The sequence below is a fragment of the Oncorhynchus nerka genome, linkage group LG28, assembly GCF_034236695.1.
Source record: "Oncorhynchus nerka isolate Pitt River linkage group LG28, Oner_Uvic_2.0, whole genome shotgun sequence".
Taxonomy (NCBI): Eukaryota; Metazoa; Chordata; class Actinopteri; order Salmoniformes; family Salmonidae; genus Oncorhynchus; species Oncorhynchus nerka.
In genome coordinates, this window is record NC_088423.1 from 20518887 (window position 1) to 20541812 (window position 22926).

At 43.3% G+C, this 22926-nt stretch overlaps 1 protein-coding gene across 2 annotated transcripts in view; it reads left to right on the forward strand.

Moving 5' to 3' along the window:
- Positions 1-125: 125 nt before the first annotated feature.
- Positions 126-22926, forward strand: part of cep131 (centrosomal protein 131) — a 40110-nt gene continuing 17309 nt past the window's right edge. The window contains exons 1-19 of one of the 2 annotated variants that reach the window (XM_065012688.1): positions 126-626; positions 1201-1397; positions 1657-1751; positions 4050-4161; positions 4508-4641; positions 9580-9684; positions 9914-10096; positions 10435-10554; positions 15151-15268; positions 17212-17419; positions 17599-17699; positions 17900-18079; positions 18461-18652; positions 19000-19134; positions 19402-19527; positions 19658-19774; positions 20095-20124; positions 20720-20822; positions 21119-21320. In XM_065012688.1, coding sequence (XP_064868760.1) covers positions 1212-1397; positions 1657-1751; positions 4050-4161; positions 4508-4641; positions 9580-9684; positions 9914-10096; positions 10435-10554; positions 15151-15268; positions 17212-17419; positions 17599-17699; positions 17900-18079; positions 18461-18652; positions 19000-19134; positions 19402-19527; positions 19658-19774; positions 20095-20124; positions 20720-20822; positions 21119-21320 — 2447 coding nt within the window. In that variant the 5' untranslated portion in view covers positions 126-626; positions 1201-1211. The remainder of the gene's footprint in view (positions 627-1200; positions 1398-1656; positions 1752-4049; positions 4162-4507; positions 4642-9579; positions 9685-9913; positions 10097-10434; positions 10555-15150; positions 15269-17211; positions 17420-17598; positions 17700-17899; positions 18080-18460; positions 18653-18999; positions 19135-19401; positions 19528-19657; positions 19775-20094; positions 20125-20719; positions 20823-21118; positions 21321-22926) is intronic. The other variant, XM_065012689.1, reaches the window with a different exon arrangement.

Consider the following 22926-nt stretch of genomic DNA (forward strand, 5'->3'; position numbering starts at 1 on the left):
GCACGCCCCGTTAGCCACTGCACTGCTAACCGACATCTCCACTCCACCTATCAGATCCTATGGATTTCCAGGACGTTGTGTTTTTACCGCCAATCACAGTTCTCAGTAGGTTGAGTTCTTGTGTTTTCTGGTTGCCACAGAGAAGATGTTGCGGGTATTATTGTCACTCACTCTTTGCTTTGATGGAGCAAGTTCACGGAATAATTATACGGAGCTGTGGTAACGAAGGACTATCGTATCTGACCGTTTGTAGCTAGCTAGCTACTATAGTGGATTTATTGAGGGTTTTTCGCTTCGTAGCCAACATGTTGCTTTTCGCTTATTATGTGTAGAAAGATGAGAGCACGCTAACTTAAGCTAGCTAGCCAGCCAACCTAGTGCGCCACACACAGAAGGTTAGGCTGCACATAAATACTCATTTTAGGTATCAACCACTTGTTCAAACTAGCTTCTAGCAGACCCACTTGACAGGTTCCAGGCTTATAGTTAACGTTAGCTCTTGGCTTTTAGGTAGCTACTGTTAACGTGTGTTGATTTAATAAATCAGTGCCACCAAGACATACTGTAGCTATTCTAACTGAAACGTCACCATTGGCTTTGGAGTAATTTGCGATAACACAAGCAAGGTAAGTTTGCATGGCCGACTTTACGCTTATTTGTGGTTTCAACATTTCAATTTTTATCTTTGGTTCTCCTTATCACCCGTATCCCCCCCCACCACCACTTCGCACAACCAACCTATATCCTACACACTGATTCCATCGAAACATTGTAGCCAACGATATGATACCTCTCTGAAATCATGTTACACTGTTCCACTAATGTTAAGCAGGACTACAAGCTAGATAGATCTTGAGGCAAAGTGTCACATTTTGTCAATCCCAGGTGAACGACATAACCATGATTGTCCATCTGCATTGTATCTGCCTAGGAAGAAGTCTAAAACATTGAAATAGATTTAATTGGGAATGGAGTGAATGTGGTTGAGGTGTGAATTCAATTAAAGTATTACTGTTATCTGAGTGCTACGGTTGTGACTATGTTGCCTAGGGCAACTAACAGCTGAAGAGGAAGTGGTTGACTGCATCTGCTCCTCTTAACTTGATCAATCCGCACCAATCAGTTATTTTACAATATTGTGTGTGTGTCCCTTTTTGAATGTCCATGTGTATCATGACTCTTCCTCTCTCCCTCTAACAGGCCTTGTCAGGATGCACACTACCCGTAGCCCGTCGTCCATCCAGGCTGGAGGAACAGGGGATGCCCTGGACCTGTCTCTGTCAGGCTCCCAGCTCTCGGTGTCCCGCCGGCCCAGCTCTGCCTCTCCAGGGAAAGTCTTCTCCCGCTCTGTGTCTGTCTCTGTAGCCAGCGAAGGCAGGGGCAAACGCAACACACTGGTGAGTGAAACCAGCAAGCAGTATGCATGGATGCAAGTTAGCCCTGTTTGTGACAGTTATGCTTTTACTGTGTTAATATGTTAAAGCTGTGTTAGAGCTGAGATAGAATCCAAACTTCAAACCTTGTGTGGAACAAAGATACTCATGTTTGCCATATGAGTGTGTGCTAACATGACATTGTTTTAAGCAACAACAGATAACTACAGATAACTAGGATGTCTTGTATTTAATTTACCTCTGTCGGCATTCTTGTCCGTAGGGTGATGCTGGGTTTGGCAGCTCCCGTTCTATCAAGAACCTGAGAAGGTCCAACAGTACTACACAGGTCAACCAGCAAGCCAACATCAGCCTAAGGTATCCTAGACCTTAAATATTTAGTATATGTATGGGTGATCCCTGCAGGAATTGAACCCACAACCTTAGCATTGCTAGTTAACGAACTGAGCCACACATCACAACTTTTTCCTACATTGTCTCTATACAGCCAGCCCAGTTGACCCCATATTGACATTGTTTTCGTTTCGTTGACTCAGGTACTGTATATGTGCTGCAGCATGTATGACATTATTATTCAGTCGGAGATGCTTCAGGCTGGGCACTCAGTCTTCAGATTTGGATTTGTCCAACAAATAATCTTAGTGTAATTATTCTGGAAAGTGATTAACTTTTTATGTGAATTGGAGTATTTAAAAGGTTTCCTTTTAGCTGTTTAACCTAGTTTAAGTCTGAAATATACATGTCAGCCCATATCCTACCATATGTGTTTGTCTGGATGGAACATGTTAGCACACACAGTATGTTTTTGTGACGATATGTGGAATTTGATTTAGCAGTTGGAAGAGCAGTATGTGAGTTAAGTGCAGAGTGGAGGATGGTGGCTAGAGCTCCATCGGCTTGAATGGAGGGAGGGAGGCTGGTCGGCTGACTCTTTAAGTCTCTCTTAGTCTCTCCTCGCTGAGCAACAGCTGGCATCCCTAACCATTTTTTAAAAGACTGTACAATGGGCATTGTGTCATAGTGGCTGCCTGTATTATAATTGGAGACCCAGGACCTGGGGCTGTTGTAGGGGAGCAGAGTCCTAGCTAGAGCTGCTTTGTCAGGAGTTGGAGGGGGAGGGCCATGGGGTCGGGTTACCCCACAGTAAGGAACCAGAGAAAGGAGAAGTGTGTGCAGCACAGCATGCAGAGATTCTATAGTCAGGCAGCTGCCGCGAGTACGCCCCACCACCCACTGCCTTCTGGGATGCTGTTAGGGTACAGAGTTTAAATTAAGGACAATCTAATAGGCTGCTCTTCCTCTCCAGTTACTGACTGACTCTCCCTAAGTCTTTCATAGCTGTCATTGGGTTGCCTCTCTCCAGATATCAGCAGCTTGTAAAGGGAAGCGTAGAGGAATGTGCAGCTTCTTGAATCGGTGGTGTTCAGATGTTTAAAAAATTGGGCCAGTTTGCCCCTTACGAACTCACGCACGGACTCCCACGCACTCACGCACGGACTCCCACGCACTCACGCGCGGACTCGCGTGCGGGCTCCCACTCCCCTATACACACACACATACACACACACACACACACACACACACACACACACACACACACACAGACTCCCATGGGAAAATACTTTAAAGACTACTTAAGTAGTTTCTTGGGGTGTCTGTACTTTACTATTTAGATTTTTTATAACTTTTACATATCTACATTCCTAAATAAAATAATGTACTTTTTACTCCATACATGTTCCCTGACACCCAAAAGTACTCTTGAGTCCGCCTGATCAGAGGCAGTAGGTATGACCAGGGTTGTTCTCTGCCTAACAATTGACAATGCCCTGCTAAGCATTTTGAATGCTTAGCAGGACAGGAACATTGTCAATTGTTAGGCAGAGAACAACCCTGGTCATACCTACTGCCTCTGATCAGGCGGACTCACTAAACACACATGCTTAGTTTGTAAGTCATCTCTGACTGTGCCCCTGGCTATCCATAAATAAAAACGAATACAAGAGGGGTTCCCGAGTGGTGCAGCGGTCTAAGGCACTGTATCACAGTGCTAGAGGCATCACTGCAGACCCTGGTTCGTTCTCAGGCTGTATCACAACCGGCTGTGATTGGGAGTCCCATAGGGCTGCGCACAATTGGCCCAACGTCGTCCGAGTTAGCAGAGGGTTTGGCCGGAGGGTCTTTACTTGGCTCATCCGCTCTAGCTACTCCTTGTGGCGGCCACATTGGTGCGGCTGGCTTCCTGGTTAAGCAGATGGGTGTTAAGGTTTGGCGGATCACTCGACCTTTGCCTCCAGAGAATGGTGCCGTCTGTTTTGCTTAATTTATGGAATTTTAAATAATTTACTTTTACTCAAGTATTGTTTTCCTGGGTTAAGATGTCTTTACTTTAACTCAGTATAACAATTGGGTACTTGTAAGTGAACATTTCATGGTAATGTCTACATCTTTTCTATTCGGTACACGTGACAAATTAAATTTGATTGGTTGTTACAATCTGAGGCTGTAAGCAATGGAGCAGTCTCCCTACTGAGTGTCCCACCGTTTGATTAGAAATGGTTTGCACACAAACACGCTATAATGTAAATATTATACAACACATAGGCCTATGTTCCATTTTATAATATTGATTAATGTGTGTGTGTGTGTGTCCAGTGAGGACCAGACAGAAGACTTCCTTGCGTTGTTTGACAGCAGCTCAGATGGACGCAGGAAGCTGGCCAGCCTCAGTAAGGCCTCCCCGGACCGTACCACCTGGAACATCCTGGTACTTAATCTATCCTCTACTGTCCCACTCTCCCCTATGGTCCCACCGTCCTCTAATATCCTACTGCCATCTGTCCCATTGTAATCTACTGTCTCACAATCAAATCAGATTGTGAGACAGATCTACTCAGATCAATCAATTATAAATCCCTTGTTACAACAACAGTTCTCAGGGTCATAAAGTACTATACTGTAACCTCTATCACATAGCCTGCTGCAGGGGTTATTGTGGACAGTTTATATCCTCTAACTCAGTATTGTGTTATAGCCTAGGTATGCTGCTACACTTTTATCCAATGGTTGTGGATCACAGAAACCTGACTTGTGCATTTCCTTTCCTGTTTCAGGATGACCAGCCAAGAGCATTCCCTATACCTACCAGCTCTCGCTCCACGGGCAGCGTGGACTCTCCCATCACCAGTGGCCCGAAGAGGAGAGAGACCGGGGTAGCCCTGGCTGCCAACTTCACTGCTAACAACAGGTGGGTCGCCTCACCCGCCTTACACACACAGACATGCGGAAACACCAAGGTTTCTTTGAGGAAAATGTGACACCAGACATTTGACCAGCAATGTTTTAATTAATTTAATTTCCTAGATGCATATGCATTGGTTGCGTAACCTGATTAATCAAATCAAATGTATTTATATAGCCCTTTGTACATCAGCTGATATCTCAAAGTGCTGTACAGAAACCCAGCCTAAAACCCCAAACAGCAAGCAATGCAGGTGTAGAAGCACGGTGGCTAGGGAAAAACTCCCTAGAAAGGCCAAAACCTAGGAAGAAACCTAGAGAGGAACCAGGCTATGTGGGGTGGCCAGTCCTCTTCTGGCTGTGCCGGGTGGAGATTATAACAGAACATGGCCAAGATGTTCATAAATGACCAGCATGGTCAAATAATAATAATCACAGGCAGAACAGTTGAAACTGGAGCAGCAGCACGATCAGGTGGACTGGGGACAGCAAGGAGTCATGCCAGGTAGTCCTGACTCATGGTCCTAGGGCTCAGGTCCTCCGAGAGAGAGAGAGAAAGAAAGAGAATTAGAGGGAGCATACTTAAATTCACACAGGACACCGGATAGGACAGGAGAAGTACTCCAGATATAACAAACTGACCCTAGCCCCCCGACACAAACTACTGCAGCATAAATATTGGCGGCTGAGACAGGAGGGGTCAGGAGACACTGTGGCCCCATCCGATGACACCCCCGGACAGGGCCAAACAGGAAGAATATAACCCCACCCACTTTGCCAAAGCACAGCCCCCACACCACTAGAGGGATATCTTCAACCACCAACTTACCATCCTGAGACAAGCCCGAGTATAGCCCACAAAGATCTCCGCCACGGCACAACCCAAGGGGGCGTGCCAACCCATACAGGAAGATCACATCAGTGACTCAACCCACTCAAGTGACACACCCTCCTAGGGACGGTATGAAAGAGCCCTAGTAAGCCAGTGACTCAGCCCCTGTAATAGGGTTAGAGGCAGAGAATCGCAGTAGAAAGAGGGGAACCGGACAGGCAGAGACAGCAAGGGCGGTTCGTTGCTCCAGAGCCTTTCCGTTCACCTTCACACTCCTGGGCCAGACTACACTCAATCATATGACCCACTGAAGAGATGAGTCTTCAGTAAAGACTTAAAGGTTGAGACCGAGTTTGCGTCTCTGACATGGGTAGGCAGACCGTTCCATAAAAATGGAGCTCTATAGGAGAAAGCCCTGCCTCCAGCTGCTTGCTTAGAAATTCTAGGGACAATTAGGAGGCCTGCGTCTTGTGACCGTAGCGTACGTGTAGGTATGTACAGCAGGACCAAATCAGAGCGATAGGTAGGAGCAAGCCCATGTAATGCTTTGTAGGTTAGCAGTCAAACCTTGAAATCAGCCCTTGCCTTGACAGGAAGCCAGTGTAGCGAGGCTAGCACTGGAGTGATATGATCAATTTTTTGGGTTCTAGTCAGGATTCTAGCAGCCGTATTTAGCACTAACCGAAGTTTATTTAGGGCTTTATCCGGGTAGCCGGAAAGTAGAGCATTGCAGTAGTCTAACCTAGAAGTGACAAAAGCATGGATACATTTTTCTGCATCATTTTTGGACAAAGTTTCTGATTTTTGCAATGTTACGTAGATGGAAAAAAAGCTGTCCTTGAAACAGTCTTGATATCAAATCAAATCAAATCAAATTTATTTATATAGCCCTTCGTACATCAGCTGATATCTCAAAGTGCTGTACAGAAACCCAGCCTAAAACCCCAAACAGCAAACAATGCAGGTGTTCTTCAAAAGAGAGATCAGGGTCCAGAGTAACGCCGAGGTCCTTCAGTTTTATTTGAGATGACTGTACAACCATTAAGATACATTTTTCAGATACAACAGAAGATCTTTGTTTCTTGGGACCTAGAACAAGCATCTCTGTTTTGTCCGAGTTTAAAAGTAGAAAGTTTGCAGCCATCCACTTCCTTATGTCTGAAACGCATGCTTCTAGCGAGGGCAATTTTGGGGCTTCACCATGTTTCATTGAAATGTACAGCTGTGTGTCATCGGCATAGCAGTGAAAGTTAACATTGTGTTTTCGAATGACATCCCCAAGAGGTAAAATATATAGTGAAAACAATAGTGGTCCTAAAACGGAACCTTGAGGAACACCGAAATTTACAGTTGATTTGTTAGAGGACAAACCATTCACAGAGACAAACTGATATCTTTCCGACAGATAAGATCTAAACCAGGCCAGAACTTGTCCGTGTAGACCAATTTGGGTTTCCAATCTCTCCAAAAGAATGTGGTGATCGATGGTATCAAAAGCAGCACTAAGGTCTAGGAGCACGAACACCGATGCAAAGCCTCGGTCTGATGCAATTAAAAGGTAATTTACCACCTTCACAAGTGCAGTCTCAGTGCTATGATGGGGTCTAAAACCAGACTGAAGCATTTTGTATACATTATTTGTCTACAGGAAGGCAGTGAGTTGCTGCGCAACAGCATTTTCAATATTTTTTGAGAGGAATGGAAGATTCGATATAGGCTGATAGTTTTTAAAATATTTTCTGGGTCAAGGTTTGGCTTTTTCAAGAGAGGCTTTATTGCTGCCACTTTTAATGAGTTAGGTACACATCTGGTGGATAGAGAGCCATTTATTATGTTCAACATAGGAGGGCCAAGCACAGGAAGCAGCTCTTTCAGTAGTTTAGTTGGAATAGGGTCCAGTATGCAGCTTGAAGATTTAGAGGCCATGATTATTAAGAGATATAGTACTAAAACACTTGCGTGTCTCTCTTGATCCTAGGTCCTGGCAGAGTTGTGCAGACTCAGGACAACTGAGCTTTGAAGGAATATGCAGATTTAAAGAGGAGTCCGTAATTAGCTTTCTAATAATCATGATCTTTTCCTCAAAGTTCATTAATTTATTACTGCTGAAATGAAAGCCATCCTCTCTTGGGGAATGCTGCTTTTTAGTTAGCTTTACGACAGTATCAAAAAGGAATTTCGGATTGTTCTTATTTTCCTCAATTAAGTTGAAAAAAATAGGATGATCGAGCAGCAGTAGGGCTCTTCTATACTGCACGGTACTGTCTTTCCAAGCTAGTCAGAAGACTTCCAGTTTGGTGTGGCGCCATTTCCGTTCCAATTTAGGGTGTCCACCCATGGTGCTCAGAATGCCAGAAATCACATTAAGTTTATGGTAATTCAGCTTAACAGAACATGCCACGGCATGCTTCATTCTTACTGAATTCTGATGAGCAATTTGAAGATGTTAGAATACATAGGCAGCCCATGCTTTAAGCTTTCCTAAAAGTACATTTCATTAAATTGCCAAAATAGCTTACTGTTTGAGTTCTCTCTTGCGCAACATTGACTGATATTTCAATAAATGAAAAGGCTAAAGTCAATTTTTTAGTAATGCAATATTTTTTTCAGTTTGTGGTGTTTAAATATATATTATATTGTAAAAAATCCAATTCAAATCCTGTATGGTTGGTTGGTTGGTATGGATATGATGGGTATGTTTCTGAAGACCTGTATAACATGTCTGAGGGTTGAAGGATTTATCACACCATCTCAACAGTAAGAGACTTGTGTACTTGGAGGTGAATTATTATGATAATGTGTACTTTGTTAATATTGATAGCTCTGACTGAGAATCTCATGTGTCATCTCTCTCCTCCTGACTCACTGAGGGCATGGAGTGACACCCCCCCCACAAAGTAAAAACTAAACTCAAATTAGAAATAACTTACAAAGCTGTCATTCAATATGCTAATGGTTGGTTAGTGAGATGTACCTTAAATTCATAAATAAAATTGTATTGATAAATAAATTATAATCAGGCCCAATTTTAAATATTCTTGATGCCTCTTTCTTGATTATTGAACTGCGTAAACATTCCTCATTTGTCTCGTCATATAACATTTTCATCATTAAGAAGAGGTCTGTTTGCTTATTTCAAGACATGGCATGTGGGGGTAGTGAGATACCCAACGGGTTGGATGATTCTTATCTAGAAAAATGTATTGATTGATTAACCAATCATTCTGCCATCATTAACCCAGTGGATAAATCTAAGGATTTATTACTGAAATATTTAAAGTACGTGGGCTAAGGAGAGAAACAAAATGGTGTAGTTTCAGGCCATGTGGCGGGCACAAGGGATGGGGGTGTGAGCATGTGGGTCTGGGCAGAAGAGATTTAGTCGTTTGTGTGCCTCTGTATGTTTTGTATTTGGTGTAAAAAAAAAAAATAATAATAATTATATATATATATATATATATATATATATATATATATATATATATATATATATATATATAAAAAAATACCCAGAGGTGTTTTGATTGGTATAGGTGATGACAATCATTATTGTTGTATTTTTTTTTCTTCTCAAGACTCCGATTAGACTCAGATTTGTAATATTCACATAATTATATAAAATGTAACTTCTTTACATCAAGTTTGCCAGTACAACTAAGATAAGTAATTCTTACTTTTACTATCTTGTATAAAATATAGTAACTTTGGCTATAGTTTTGTCATTTTACATGCCTAAAAGATCAAATGAAAATCTATTTTGTGTATTTTCATCCAATATCTGTTTCAAATCATAACATTTCTTAATGACCTCTCATGTTTACCTTTTGAAGACGGTGTGAAACACGAGGGACATTTTACTTCTACCACTATCGGTTGAATTGTAAACAACTAGTATGTCCAAAATGTCATTGCAGTGTAAAGTGGTAGCAAAGATATGTATGTTTGTATAAAAATATTAAGAAACTACCTCAAATATTATTTTCATACTAAGCAAAATCTTAAAACTGTTTGTTCTCCGGTCTTCCCAACTTTGCCATGACTTGTTATGATAGTTTGTCAATCAGGGTTGACACTCTAAGGGTGTGCAGTGACATTTTGCCCCGGATATTTTAGGAGCAACAAGGGAGCTGTGGGGAACTCTGTCACAACCATCTTGCATAACAACTACTCTGACAAACCCCTCACCCCCAAGAGCTCCAACCAGAAACCCTCCTTCAAGTGAGTCAATAATACCTTAAATAATTTCATTGTCTATCATTTAGTCTTTTTCAGCATACAGTAAACATATATACTGTATGTATTAGTATTTCAAAGGTTTGTGCTGTTTTGATACTATTGATAAAAGTATGTGAAAGCACTTGGTGACAACTGCTGATGTAAAAAGTATTTATAAATACATTTGATACTAAGTTAATGTTCATGTCTCTCTCTCTTTCTGTGTGCTCAGTAACATCCTGAAAGCCACAGTGAATGACGAGGGACCCCTGGAGAGCAGCTCTCTGACCACCAAGTCCCAGAAGAACTTCTCCTCGTCCTCCTCTACATCTAACAACAATGCTGGCCAGCGTAGCCCCAGAGGCTCCCCCAGCCTGCCCCGCAGGAGAGAGGTCACAGAGGAGGAGGCCGAGAGGTCAGAGTTCACTCAGCAAGGCACCTTGGGAATCAATGCTCTTGTGTTGTAATGTTTTCTCTAGCAAAGTTCTTTAGTAGTGACCTTGCACGTTCTCTCTCATGGATTGGACAATGGTGGAAACTCCCTCCAGCCAAAGCTTACACCAATCCTTTGCTTTGAAATCCATGATGGTTTGTGCAAGTGCAACATTTTTTGGGGAAAAGCGGGATGCAGTCACAATTCTTTAAGTCATTCTCCGTCCTTCTAGCTCCTTGTATTGATTTGTGGTGAATTGTTTTTGAGCATATTGCTCATCCTAGTCCTAACCTTTGACCTCTTTGTTGTTGTGTCTGTAGGTTCATCCAGCAGGTGAACCAGGCAGCGGTGACCATCCAGCGGTGGTATAGACTCCACACCAGGAGACAGTCACAGCATGCCAGCCAGGCTGCCCTCAGACGCATCCTCACCACCAAGAAGGTAAACGTCTGGTCTGCCTGATCTCTGTTTAGCTGAGTAGACCACCACCACACAATACTACTAGGTCATTGTGGTTTAATCCACTGAATCCATCCATTTACTATATTCTACATTGTATGAAATAACACATGGAATCATGTAGTAACCAAAAAAGTGTTCATAAATGTTATATTTGAGATTCTTCAAAGTAGCCACCCTTTGCCTTGATGACAGCTTTGCACACTCTTGGCATTCTCTCAACCAGCTTCACCTGAAATGCTTTTCCAACAGTCTGGAAGGAGTTCTCACATGTGCTGAGCTCTTGTTGGCTGCTTTTCCTTCATTCTGCGGTCCAACTCATCCCAAACCATCTCAATTGGGTTGAGGTCGGATGACTGGAGGCTAGGTCATCTGATGCAGCACTCCATCTCTCTCCTTGGTCAAATAGCCCTTACACAGCCTGAAGGTGTGTTGGGTCATTGTCCTGTTGAAAAACAAATGATAGTCCCACTAAGCGCAAACCAGATGGGATGGGGTATTGCTGCAGAATGCTGTGGTAGCCATGCTTGTTAAGTGTGCCAGCAAAGCACCATCGCACCTCCTCCATGCTTCACGGTGGGAACTACACTTGCAGAGATCATCCGTTCGCCTACTCTGCGTCTCACAAAGACACAGCGGTTGGAACCAAAAATCTCAAATTTGGACTCATCAGACCAAAGAACAGATTTCCACCTGTCTAATGTCTATTGCTCGTGTTTCTTGGCCCAAGCACGTCTCTTCTTCTTGTTGGTGTCCTTTAGCAGTATTTTCTTGCCAGCAATTCGACCATGAAGGCTTGATTCATGCAGTCTCCTCTGAACAGTTGATGTTGAGATGTTTCTGTACCAAAACAATTCAAGCTTCTACTTCTAAAAATCCACCTTTCCAGAAACAAGTCTCTCACCGTTGCCGCTTGCTATAGACAACCCTCTGCCCCCAGCTGTGCCCTGGACACCATGTGTGAATTGATTGCCCCCATCTATCCTCTGAGCTCGTGCTGCTAGGTGACCTAAACTGGGACATGCTTTACACCCAGGCCATCCTACAATCTAAGCTTGATGCCCTCAATCTCACACAAATGTTCAATGAACCTACCAGGTACAACCCCAAAGCTGTAAACACGGGCACCCTCATAGATATCATCCTAACTAACTCGCCCTCCAAATACACCTCTGCTGTTTTCAACCAAGATCTCAGCGATCACTGCCTCATTGCCAGCAGCCGCAATTGGGTCTGCAGGCAAACGCTCCCTGAAACACCTCAGAGAACAGGCCTTTCTAATCGACCTGGCCGGGGTATTCTGGAATGACATTGACCTCATCCCGTCAGTAGAGGATGCCTGGTTATTCTTTAAAAGTGCCTTCCTCACCATCTTAAATAAGCATGCTCCGTTCAAAAAATGTAGAACCAGGAATCGATATAGCCCTTGGTTCACTCCAGACCGGTCAGCCCTTGACCAGCACAAAAACATCCTGTGGCGTTCTGCGTTAGATTCGAATAGCCCGCGTGATATGCAACTTTTCAGGGAAGTTAGGAACCAATATGCACAGGCAGTTATGAAAGCTAAGGCTAGCTTTTTCGAACAGTAATTTGCATTCTGTAGTACAAACTCAAAAAAGTTCTGGGAGACTATAAAGTCCATCGAGAATAACAGCACCTCCTCCCAGCTGCCCACTGCACTGCGGCTAGGAAACACTGTCAGTACCGATAAATCCACTATAATTAAGAATTTCAATAAGCATTTCTCTACGGCTGGCCATGCTTTCCACCTGGCAAACCCTACCCCGGTCAACTGCCCGGCACCCTCCACAGCAACCCGCCCAAGCCCCCATAATTTCTCCTTCACCCAAATCCAGATAGCTGATGTTCTGAAAGAGCTGCAAAATCTGGACCCCTACAAATCAGCCGGGCTAGACAATCTGGACCCTCTCTTTCTAAAATTATCTGCCGCAATTGTTGCAACCCCTATCACTAGACCGTTCAACCTCTCTTTCGTATCGTCTGAGATTCCCAAAGATTATAAAGCTGCCGCGGTCTTCCCCTCTTCAAAGGGGGAGACACTCTAGACCCAAACTCCTACAGACTTATATCTATCCTACCCTGCCTTTCTAAGGTCTTCGAAAGCCAAGTTAACAAACAGATTACCGACCATTTCGAATCCCACTGAACCTTCTCCGCTGTGCAATCTGGTTTCAGAGCTGGTAATGGGTGCACCTCAGCCACGCTTAAGGTCCTTAACGATATCATAACTGCCATCGATGAGACATTACTGTCCATCCGTATTCATCGACCTGGCCAAGACTTTAAACTCTGTCAAACACATAATTCTTATCTGCAGACTCAACAGCCTTGGTTTCTCAAATGACTGCCTCACCTGGTTCACCAACTACTTCTCTGACAGTGTTCGGTGTGAAATCGGAGCGACTGTTGTCTGGACCTCTGGCAGTCTCTATGGGGGTGCCACAAGGTTCAATTCTCTTCTCTGTTGACATCAATGATGTAGCTCTTGCAGCTGGTGATTCTCTGATCCGCTACGCAGACGACACCATTCTATATACTTCTGGCCCTTCTTTGGACACTGTATTAACTAACCTCCAGACGAGCTTCAGTGCCATACAACTCTCCTGGCCTATTTATTGCCTTACCTCCCTTTTCTAACCTCATTTGCACACACTGTATATACATTTTCTTCAACTGTATTATTGACTGTTTTGTTTATTCCATGTGTAACTCTGTGTTGTTGTATGTGTCGAACTGCTTTGCTTTATTCTTGGCCAGGTCGCAGTTGTAAATGAGAACTTGTTCTCAACTAGCTTATCTGGCTAAATAAAGGTGAAATAAAATAAATTAAAACTTGTTCTCTGTGAAGCATTGATTTGGGCTGCAATCTGAGGTGCTGTTAACTCTAATGAACTTGTCCTTTGCAGCAGAGGTAACTCTTGGTCTTCCTTTCCTGTGGTGGTCCTCATGAGAATCAATTTAATCATAGCGCTTGATGGTTTTTGTGAGTACACTTGAAGAAGCGCTCAATGTTTAAGTTTTCCCGAATTGACTGACCTTCATGTCTTTAACGTAATGATGTACTGTTGTTTTTCTTAGCTTATTTGAGCTGTTCTTGCCATAATATGGACTTGGTTTTTTACCAAATAGGGCTATCTTCTGTATACCACCCCTACCTTGTCACAACACAACTGATTGGCTCAAACATGCTAAGAAGGAAATAAATTACACAAATGAACTTTTAGCAAGGCACACCTGTTAATTGAAATGCATTTCAGGTGACGACCCCATGAAGCTGGTTGAGAGAATGCCAAGAGTGTGCAAATCTGTCAAGGCACACTTTTTTGGTTACTACATGATTCCATATGTGTTTCATAGTTCTAATGCCTTCACTATTATTCTACAAGGTAAAAAAAAAACCTTGAATGAGTAGGTGTGTCCAAACTTTTGACTGGCACTGTATATGCTACATGGCAGACACTTTTATCCAAAGTGACTTCTGGTGCAGTGGATACAGTGTGCAATGCCTTCAGGAAGAGTTCATACCCCTTGACTTAATCCACAGTGACTTCTGGTGCAGTGGATACAGTGTGCAATGCCTTCAGAAAGAGTTCATACCCCATGACTTAATCCACATTGTGTTGTTACAGCCTGAATTCAAAGTGGATTAAATATCTGTTTTTTTCTCACCCATCTACACACAATACCCGATAATGACAAAGGTTCCCCCAAACATAACGCTTTGTGTTCAGGACAAAAAGTACATTTGTAAGCTAATTATTTTTGCAGGATTATTTAAGTGCCTTGTTGCAAACATGATGCATGTTTTTTTGAATATTTTTATTCTGTACAGGCTTCTTTTCTTTACACTCTCATTTAGGTTAGTATTGTGGAGTAACTACGTTGTTCCATCATTTTTCTCCTATCACAGCCATTAAACTCTAACTGTTTAAAGTCACCATTGGCCTCATGGTGAAAACCCCTGAGCAGTTTCCTTCCTCTCCGGCAACTGAGTATTGTTGTAGTGACTGGATGTATTGATACACCATTCAAAGCCTAATTAATAACTTCACCATGCCCAAAGGGATATTTTAGAGTCTGCTTCTTTTTTTAAAATATTTTTTTATACACTTCTACCAAACAGTGCTTGAAATTCTCGACTGAGGAACCTTACAGGTAAATGTAGTTGTGGGGTACAGACACGGTAGTTACTAAAAAATTCATGTCATCCTCTGTTATTGAACACGGAATGAGTCCATGCAAATTATGTGATTTGTTAAGCATATTTTTAGTCCTGAACTTATTTAGGCTTGCCATAACAAAGGGGTTGAATACTTATTGACTCAAAGCATTTCAGCTTTAATGTTTTTTCTAAAATGTTCTACAAACAAAACTCCACTTTGACATTATGGGGTATTGTGTGTAGTTCAGTGACACAATCTCAATTTAATAGATATTTAATTCAGGCTGTAACACAACATATTGGGAAAAAATGAAAGGGGTGTGAATACTTTCTTAAAGCACTGCATATAATCCCTGTGGGAATTGAACCCACAACCTTTTTGTGTTTACCGTGTGAAGGAACGAGAACAGAGAGCAGAGGAGGAGAAGTCTCCAGAGGTGCAGAAGAAGGAGGAGGACCGTAAAAGGATTCGTGAGGAGAAGGCTCGTCTTGCCCGCGTCGCAGCCATTCAGGTATTATAGAGGAATATTTAAACAGCCTCAGCGAAGGTATACAGGATGACTGAATTATTTCTGAATGTATAGTTGAACTATAGCTGAACTTCCTACAGTAAACCTATCTTATTGTACCTGAGTCATAACACAGTGGTCTCTTCTTTGTTAGATCCCACTCCCTCAACTAGAGGTCGACAGATTATGATTTTTCCATACCGATTATTGGAGGACCAAAAAAGCCAATACCGATTAAGCTGCCGATTTTAAATAATAATAAAAAAATAAAAATGTATTTGTAATAATGGCAATTACAACAATACTGAATTAACACTTATTTTAACTTAATATAATACATCAATAAAATCAATTTAGCCTCAAGTAGATAATGAAACATGTTAAATTTGGTTTAAATAATGCAAAAACAGTGTTGGAGGAGAACGTAAAAGTGCAATATGTGCTATGTAAGAAAGCTAACGTTTCAGTTCCTTGCTCAGAACATGAGAACATATGAAAGCTGGTGGTTCCTTTTAACATGAGTCTTCAATATTCCCAGGTAAGAAGTTTTAGGTTGTAGTTATTATAGGACTATTTCCCTCTATACCATTTGTATTTAATTAACCTTTGACTGTTGGATGTTCTTATAGGTACTTTAATGTTGCCAGTGTAACTGTATAGCTTCCGTCCCTCTCCTCGCTCCTCCCTGGGCTCGAACCAGGAAAACAACGACAACAGCCACCACATCGAAGCAGCGTTACCCATGCAGAGCAAGGGAAACAACCACCCCAAGGCTCAGAGCGAGTGAAGCTTGAAACGCTATTAGCGCGTGCTAACTAGCCAGCCATTTCACTTCGGTCACACCAGCCTCATCTCGGGAGTTGATAGGTTTGAAGTCATAAATAGCGCAATGCTTGATGTACAACGAAGAGCTGCTGGCAATACGCACAAAAGTGCTGTTTGAATGAGTGTTTACGCGCCTGCTTCTGCCTACCACCGCTCAGTCAGATACTTAGATATTTGTATGCTCAGTCAGATTATATGGAACACAGGACACGCTAGATAATATCTAGTAATATCATCAACCATGTGTAGTTAACCTAGTGATTATGATTGTTTTTTATAAGATAAGTTTAATGCTAGCTAGCAACTTACCTTGGCTTACTGCATTTGTGGAGTGCAACGTTATTGCGTTGGACTAGTTAACTGTAAGGTTGCAAGATTGGTTCCCCCGAGCTGACAAGGTGAAAATCTGTCTTTCTGCCCCTGAACGAGGCAGTTAACCCAAAGTTCCTAGACCGTCATTGAAAATAAGAATGTGTTCTTAACTGACTTGCCTAGTTAAATAAAGATTAAATAAAGGTGTAAAAAAAATACAGATTAGGTATTTTATGATTGTTATGAAAATGTGAAATCGGTCCTAATTAATCGGCCATTCCGATTAATCGGTCGACCTCTACCCTCAACTACACCTGTCTTTCAGATACTTACTTTTCAACCCCAAATGTTCCCCAACCCCAACAAATGCCACTCCTTCGGTTTTTGTTGTATCCACGATGCCCCATCAAGTGCCTACTCCCCCCTCCACGTTTTCCTATCCCCACAAAGCCAAATGCTTCAGTCTTCATGACATAAATGTAGTAGATTGGAAAATAACCTTGCAGACAGTTCCCATGCAGCCTGGGTGCCGGTCCGTTCCTGCTCTCTAGCCAACTACTTGTAATGTTTGACAATTAGTGACTTGGAGTTGGCAAAATGGCACAAACTGATCTGGAACAAGGCTAGTTTCTGCTCCGGGGTGAAGTTTCCCACAGATTTAAGATCCGCTTCCCTTAACCTTTATCGTTACTGGGAAAAATGCTAAACTGGGCCAAGATCAGCGTCTAGGGGCAACTTCACCCTAGATCCCTGGTCTCTTTCTCCGTGACCCTGCCTGCCTAATGTCGCCCCCTCCTGCTGTGTTGTAGGAGCTGCAGCAGAAGAGAGCCCAGAGGGCTGCTGAGATACAGGCCTTTGCCCAAGAGGAGATGGAGACCCTGAGACACAGTGGCAAGGTGGGCCATAAGAAACCGACTAAGACCACCACCTCCTCCCCCAGCAACAAGAGCCCCACATCCCCCTGCAACAGGAACCCTATTTCCCCCACTGGCTCTGACGTCAAGGCCCAGAACACAGGTCAGTCTCTCCCTGAGCCTCTAATGGCAACTTTCCCTGTCAAGCCTAGGGCAGTCATGGATGTAATGTAAATTAGTGTGCAGTGTGCATTTCCTTTCTCCATTGCCAGCTAAAATACCCTGTCCTGTAAGCACATATAGTTGCATATAGATGCCCTCATGTTTTTCCTTTGTCTGCAGACTCTAACAATGTGAACGTTGTGACTGACCTGGATGACGTCACCAACTTGAGACCGCTTTCCCCTGCACTGTCCAATCGCAGAGACTCTCAATGCTCTCAGGTAACAAACCATTGATTCTAGCTCTAAATTTACCATAACAGTATGAGATCTGATCTTTGGAATATTCCCATTTGTTTATGCATTGTCTCATTCTTAAACCTGACTTACTGATCTGTATATCGTCTACAAAACCAGTGCATTCAGGCTGATTTAATATCATTCATGTCCTGGCACTGTATTTGTTCTTCTCTGTATAACAGGAGATTCTGCAGCGGTCAGTGAGTGTGGAGGACCAGCGCCAGGGGGCGCCATCGAGCAGAGCCCAGTCTAAGACCACCCTGAACGACCTGCTGGACACTCTGAAGCTCCTAGAGGAAGAACCAGAGAGGCTGTCTGAACCCAAGAGCTACCACAAGGAGAAGTACTCCTGGATAGATGAGGTAAGGCTGCACTACATTTCACAAATTTGTACCCTTCCCTCTGCCCTTGTTCACTCTCTTTAGCAGATCTGAAGCTACTTGTATCTGGTTTCTAACCATATCGCTTTTATCTATCCAGTTCTGTTTCACACCTTGATTCACCTCAGCTCTTGGCAATGCCTTGTAATGCAATAGATTTAAACTACTTGATGTCTACTCTACCTTTTAGCCTTTCATTTTTTAATGAGCTAACACAGTCTTGGGACGTACAGGAGACCCCAGTGGTGCAATCCAATCCCAAGTCGTCACATACATTCTCTCCCTGCTCTCCCTTCTCTCACATTCTCTCCCTTTCCCTCCCTGACCACTGATAACATGTTTATATTATTTATATTCTATCAGGATGGAGACTCCAACTCCCTGACCACTGATAACCTGGAGCGTCATGGTCAGCTGGTCCATACCCCTGTGCTGCCAGACGGGGGTGCTCTCCTCTCTGAGGCCAAACTACAGAGCATCATGAGCTTCCTGGATGAGATGGAGAAGTCTGAACAGGAGAGACCTCGATCTGTCACCTCAGGGTCACACAAAGAGGTGAGGGGAGATTCGCTCAATGCCATTGTCCTGACATTGTTAATAAAATAAGGGTTTGCGAGTGCTGGGCTTGCCTTCATTTCTGACCTAGACCAACAACCTCTCAATGCTGATAATGAGGGGTATTTAGTTCTTCCGATGTGACCGTTATTATACACACCTCTCCAATCTAGAGATGTGACTTGAGCATTTAATTTACCCCACCATATAGGGTGATGTAGATAATGTTTTAGGTTAGATCTTGAGCTGAAAGGGTGATTGCAATCAGGTGTTGCTAAAATAGTTAATGTTAGTGAGTTGGACGGTGTGTGTTGCAGTGTGTGAGCTCTGTCTCTGTCTGTCTCTAGATGTTGTCAGAAGAGGAGCTTGCGGGAATAGAGCAGGCCTCGGCCACGGCTGCTGAGGTCACTGGCTCCATGATGAGACTGAAGTTGGAGCTGGAGGAGAAGAGGCGCACTGTCAACATGCTGCAGACCGCTCTGGTGAGAACGTGAATAACATTCACTGTATTCCATCACAAGATCCATCTCACAGCCATATGTGATGTTTTCTTTTTCAAAGGGGAACACTTATTAATTAAAGATGTCATAGCTTTACCCCATCTCAATTTGTTGTTACTAAGACAACTTTGGGTGGCCAAATTGAATCGCTAGGCCACCTGTTGCCTATCCCTGGTCTATAGTGTTCACATGCTAAGCTGTCCCATCTGTCTCTCTCGCCCATTCTCCACCCCTCTCTCTCTGTCCCAGACCCAGCAGAGGGAGTTGACAGTGAGGCATGTGAAGGAGACAGAGAAGGAATTGAGCAGGAACTTCACTCTGCAGAAGGAGCAGTATGAAGCCACCATCCAGAGACACCTCACCTTTATAGACCAGGTACACACACACACGACCCCCTTACTCTTATCCAAAATCCAAGGCTACGCCATCACTCTCTCCTTTGAACTGAAATGTCATTAGCGCCTCTATCTCTCATATGACTCTATTTTTCTCTCTGTTTGTGCAGCTAATAGATGATAAGAAGGCTCTGAGTGAGCGTTGTGAGGGAGTGGTGGGAGAGCTCAAACTAGTGGATCAGAAATACACTAAGAAGATCGGCCAGATGCAGGAGCAGCATGAACTGGTAAGGGGTGACACACACACTTCTTACAGTACTGACATCTGCCATCCTCTTTCCTGGCCACTAGGATGCAGACTTGAGCCATCCACCACTATGACTTAGAGGAGGCAGAGGAGATCAGTATTTATGTTTTATCTATGTTTGTGGTTTAACAGTCTCTTCTGCTGCTAGCGACTTCTCTCTGCTTATGCCTTGTCGCCTTGCCATTATGTGTTTGCCTGCTTTGCTTGCTTCTGCTATTGTTGCTTTTTAATCACTCTGTTTTTTTTCTCTTTCCTCCTTTCCTCCTGTCCTGTCTGTTTCTCATTTTCCTCTGGCTCTAGGTGTGGCAAATTCTGGGTCCCTTGTGCGAGGTAACCTTTTTCCCTAACCCACTCATCACTCCCGTCTTGCTCTTCTTTCTTTCATTCATTTTGTTCATTTGTCCTTTCTTCTGTCAGGACTCTATATATGCATGTGAGTTTATTCCGGTACAGTCTGCCTCTGTCTGTCTGTAGACTTGGTGTTGTAACAGTTTTTAAACCCCTGTCCTAGGCAGCTGACTAACCTTACACCATGTGTTCTCTCAGCCCTTGTCTGTCTGTCTTCACCCATTAAAACACTTAAACCCTATTCTTTCATACCATTTCCCTCATGTGGAATGTAGCCTCACAAACCATTTCTGTTTGCATATCAATACCAATGATGTATATAAACATTTTAATATGAATATATGTATGTCTATGATCACTACACTCATCTATTCTTGGTCACATGGGATGTAGCCTAATCTTTTGCCTACAGAAATTACCCTTGATGTTTCTTTGAGGCACCTTTTGTCATGGAAGATGTGACAGACATGGTGTCGCTACCGTGTCCCTCCCAGTCACTGTAGTAACTTCTTTCCAAAGGAAGATTGACCTTTTGACATTCAACCCTAACCTCTAACCTGCCCCTCTTCATCCTCAGGAGATCAAGAAGCTGAAAGAGTTGATGAGTGCCACAGAGAAGGTCCGCAGGGAGAAGTGGATCGACGAGAAGACCAAGAAGATAAAAGAGATCACTGTGAAAGGTGAGAGGAGGGCCTCATTTGAAGCTGCCTCGAAGGCAGGATCTAGGATCTGCTTACCCTACGCTAACCTCCACTAAATCCTATTAGGGAGAAAAATACCCAAGTTCTCAGTGTCTAGGGTCAACTTAATTTCACTTCTGAGAAGTACATGCATAGAGCTCAAATGTTTATCTCTTCACAATTACAATAATTACTTTGTTTGCAGTGTAACAATTCTGCTGTGATTTATTTCTGTGTTAACCGATGTTTCTCTTTCTCTCCTCTCTCTCTTGTTCTTCCTCTTCGCTTTGTGCCAGGTCTGGAGCCAGAGATCCAGAAGCTGATCTGTAAACACAAGCAAGAGCTGAAAAAGCTGCGGGTCCTTCATGAGGCTGAGCTGTTGCAGGCAGACGAGAGGGCAGCCCAACGCTATGTTGGCCAGACTGAAGAGCTACGACAACAGCTGGAGAGAGACCGGGACGAGCAGTGTCAGAGAGAGAGGGAACTGGCCAAGCAGAGGTTTGTATGCACACCATATATGCACGCACGTGAGCTCACACACATTCACACTACGATAACACTGGCAGTGTAAAGGCAAGACATGAAACCCCAAATAATGGACAGGAAGTAGGTTTCTAAGTAATCACCAAACCTCCCATGTAGATACTTAACCAATGTGGTTGTCTTTCAGAAGCTGAATTCATTAGAGTACGTGTGGTGGAGAGATGTCTTTCTTTGTGAGCGTCCGCATGTGCATGCTGCCCGTGTGTGAGCGCGTTGTACAGATGGCCTTATTTCCACCAGTCTATTCTTTCCCACATGTCCTAGTGTCATTTTGTGGAGCTGCTGTGTGGTGTGGTCACACTGCCTGCTCTGTAGTGATAAGGGTGAAGGACTGGATAACAATGAAAGCGCCAGGAAGGCCATGCTTGCGTCCTAAATGGCACCCTATATAGTGCACTCCTTCTGACCTAATCAAAAGTAGTGCGGAATAGGGAATAGCCATTTGTGATGTAGGCCAGTGACTGACCCCATTTTCAAATCCGGTAACCCCATCAGGAAACCCCACAAACCTAACCATTAGAAAACTTCAATTCGATTTAAATAAGCCTTAGGTAGCAAATGACCAACAAAATTCGACACGATCATTGACCTTCATACAAAAATTCCTCACTTCGTAGACCGATTTGTCACTTCCTCACGCTTTACCGTTTCCTCTCTGCCGCCATTCCACCCATTATAACATCATTGACCTGAATGGGGACACCCATTTTATTCATTATTTCTATTGCTGTCAGGAGGAGAGGTGAAAATGTGTATTTTAATGGTTATTACGTTGACTGGTCATTTGGCTGGTCAATTACCTCCATCCAAAATTCCATGACCGTCACAACCCAATTGGAGCGTATCATTGGTTAAAGTTCCCCTCCAGAGGATGTTGCTGCCACTATTTTGACCTAATTCCTGTCCTAGTGCGGAAATGCTTGTTTAGTTCCACCTGCCAAACTATTATGTATGGCTCCTTAAAAATATTGATTAATATGACATGCACATCCCAACTTCCTCCATGTGTGCAGCCCACACTTTCTCTTGCACAGCGCACACTCCGCAATTTGTAAACAAACCAAACGACAAGGTCAGGGTAGCTTAGCTAATCGCTACGGAGCACAGCACATTTAATGGTAGCTAGGACAAGTCAAAGGACAATCCACTCTCCCGCCATCTTTTTGCAAAGGAATTGAATGATCAAAGATTAATACAGAATTTACTGGAGTTTTACCGGCGATGCTAGATGCTAGCTAACCTATTCCCTTGACCAATAAAGCTAGCTAGCCAGGTAGCAAGCTACGGTAACTTAACTGTGAATAATTGGTTCCAAAGTTGTTTCAAGCGCAAAAGTACCTTTAACTATGCTAGCTACCATTCAACTGATAAACTAATTATCTGAAAACGGTGCAGTTGCGTTAGTACTGGTAAAGGAGTGATTCACTCACTGAGCTATATATGAACTTTGCTACTTCATATGGGTTATCTTCACCGTACAGTTACCTATACTATAGCTAGCTAGCTTGTTAGTGTCCCATAGGACTACACTTGCTGCTACTGTAGCACTGCCGTGTTGCAC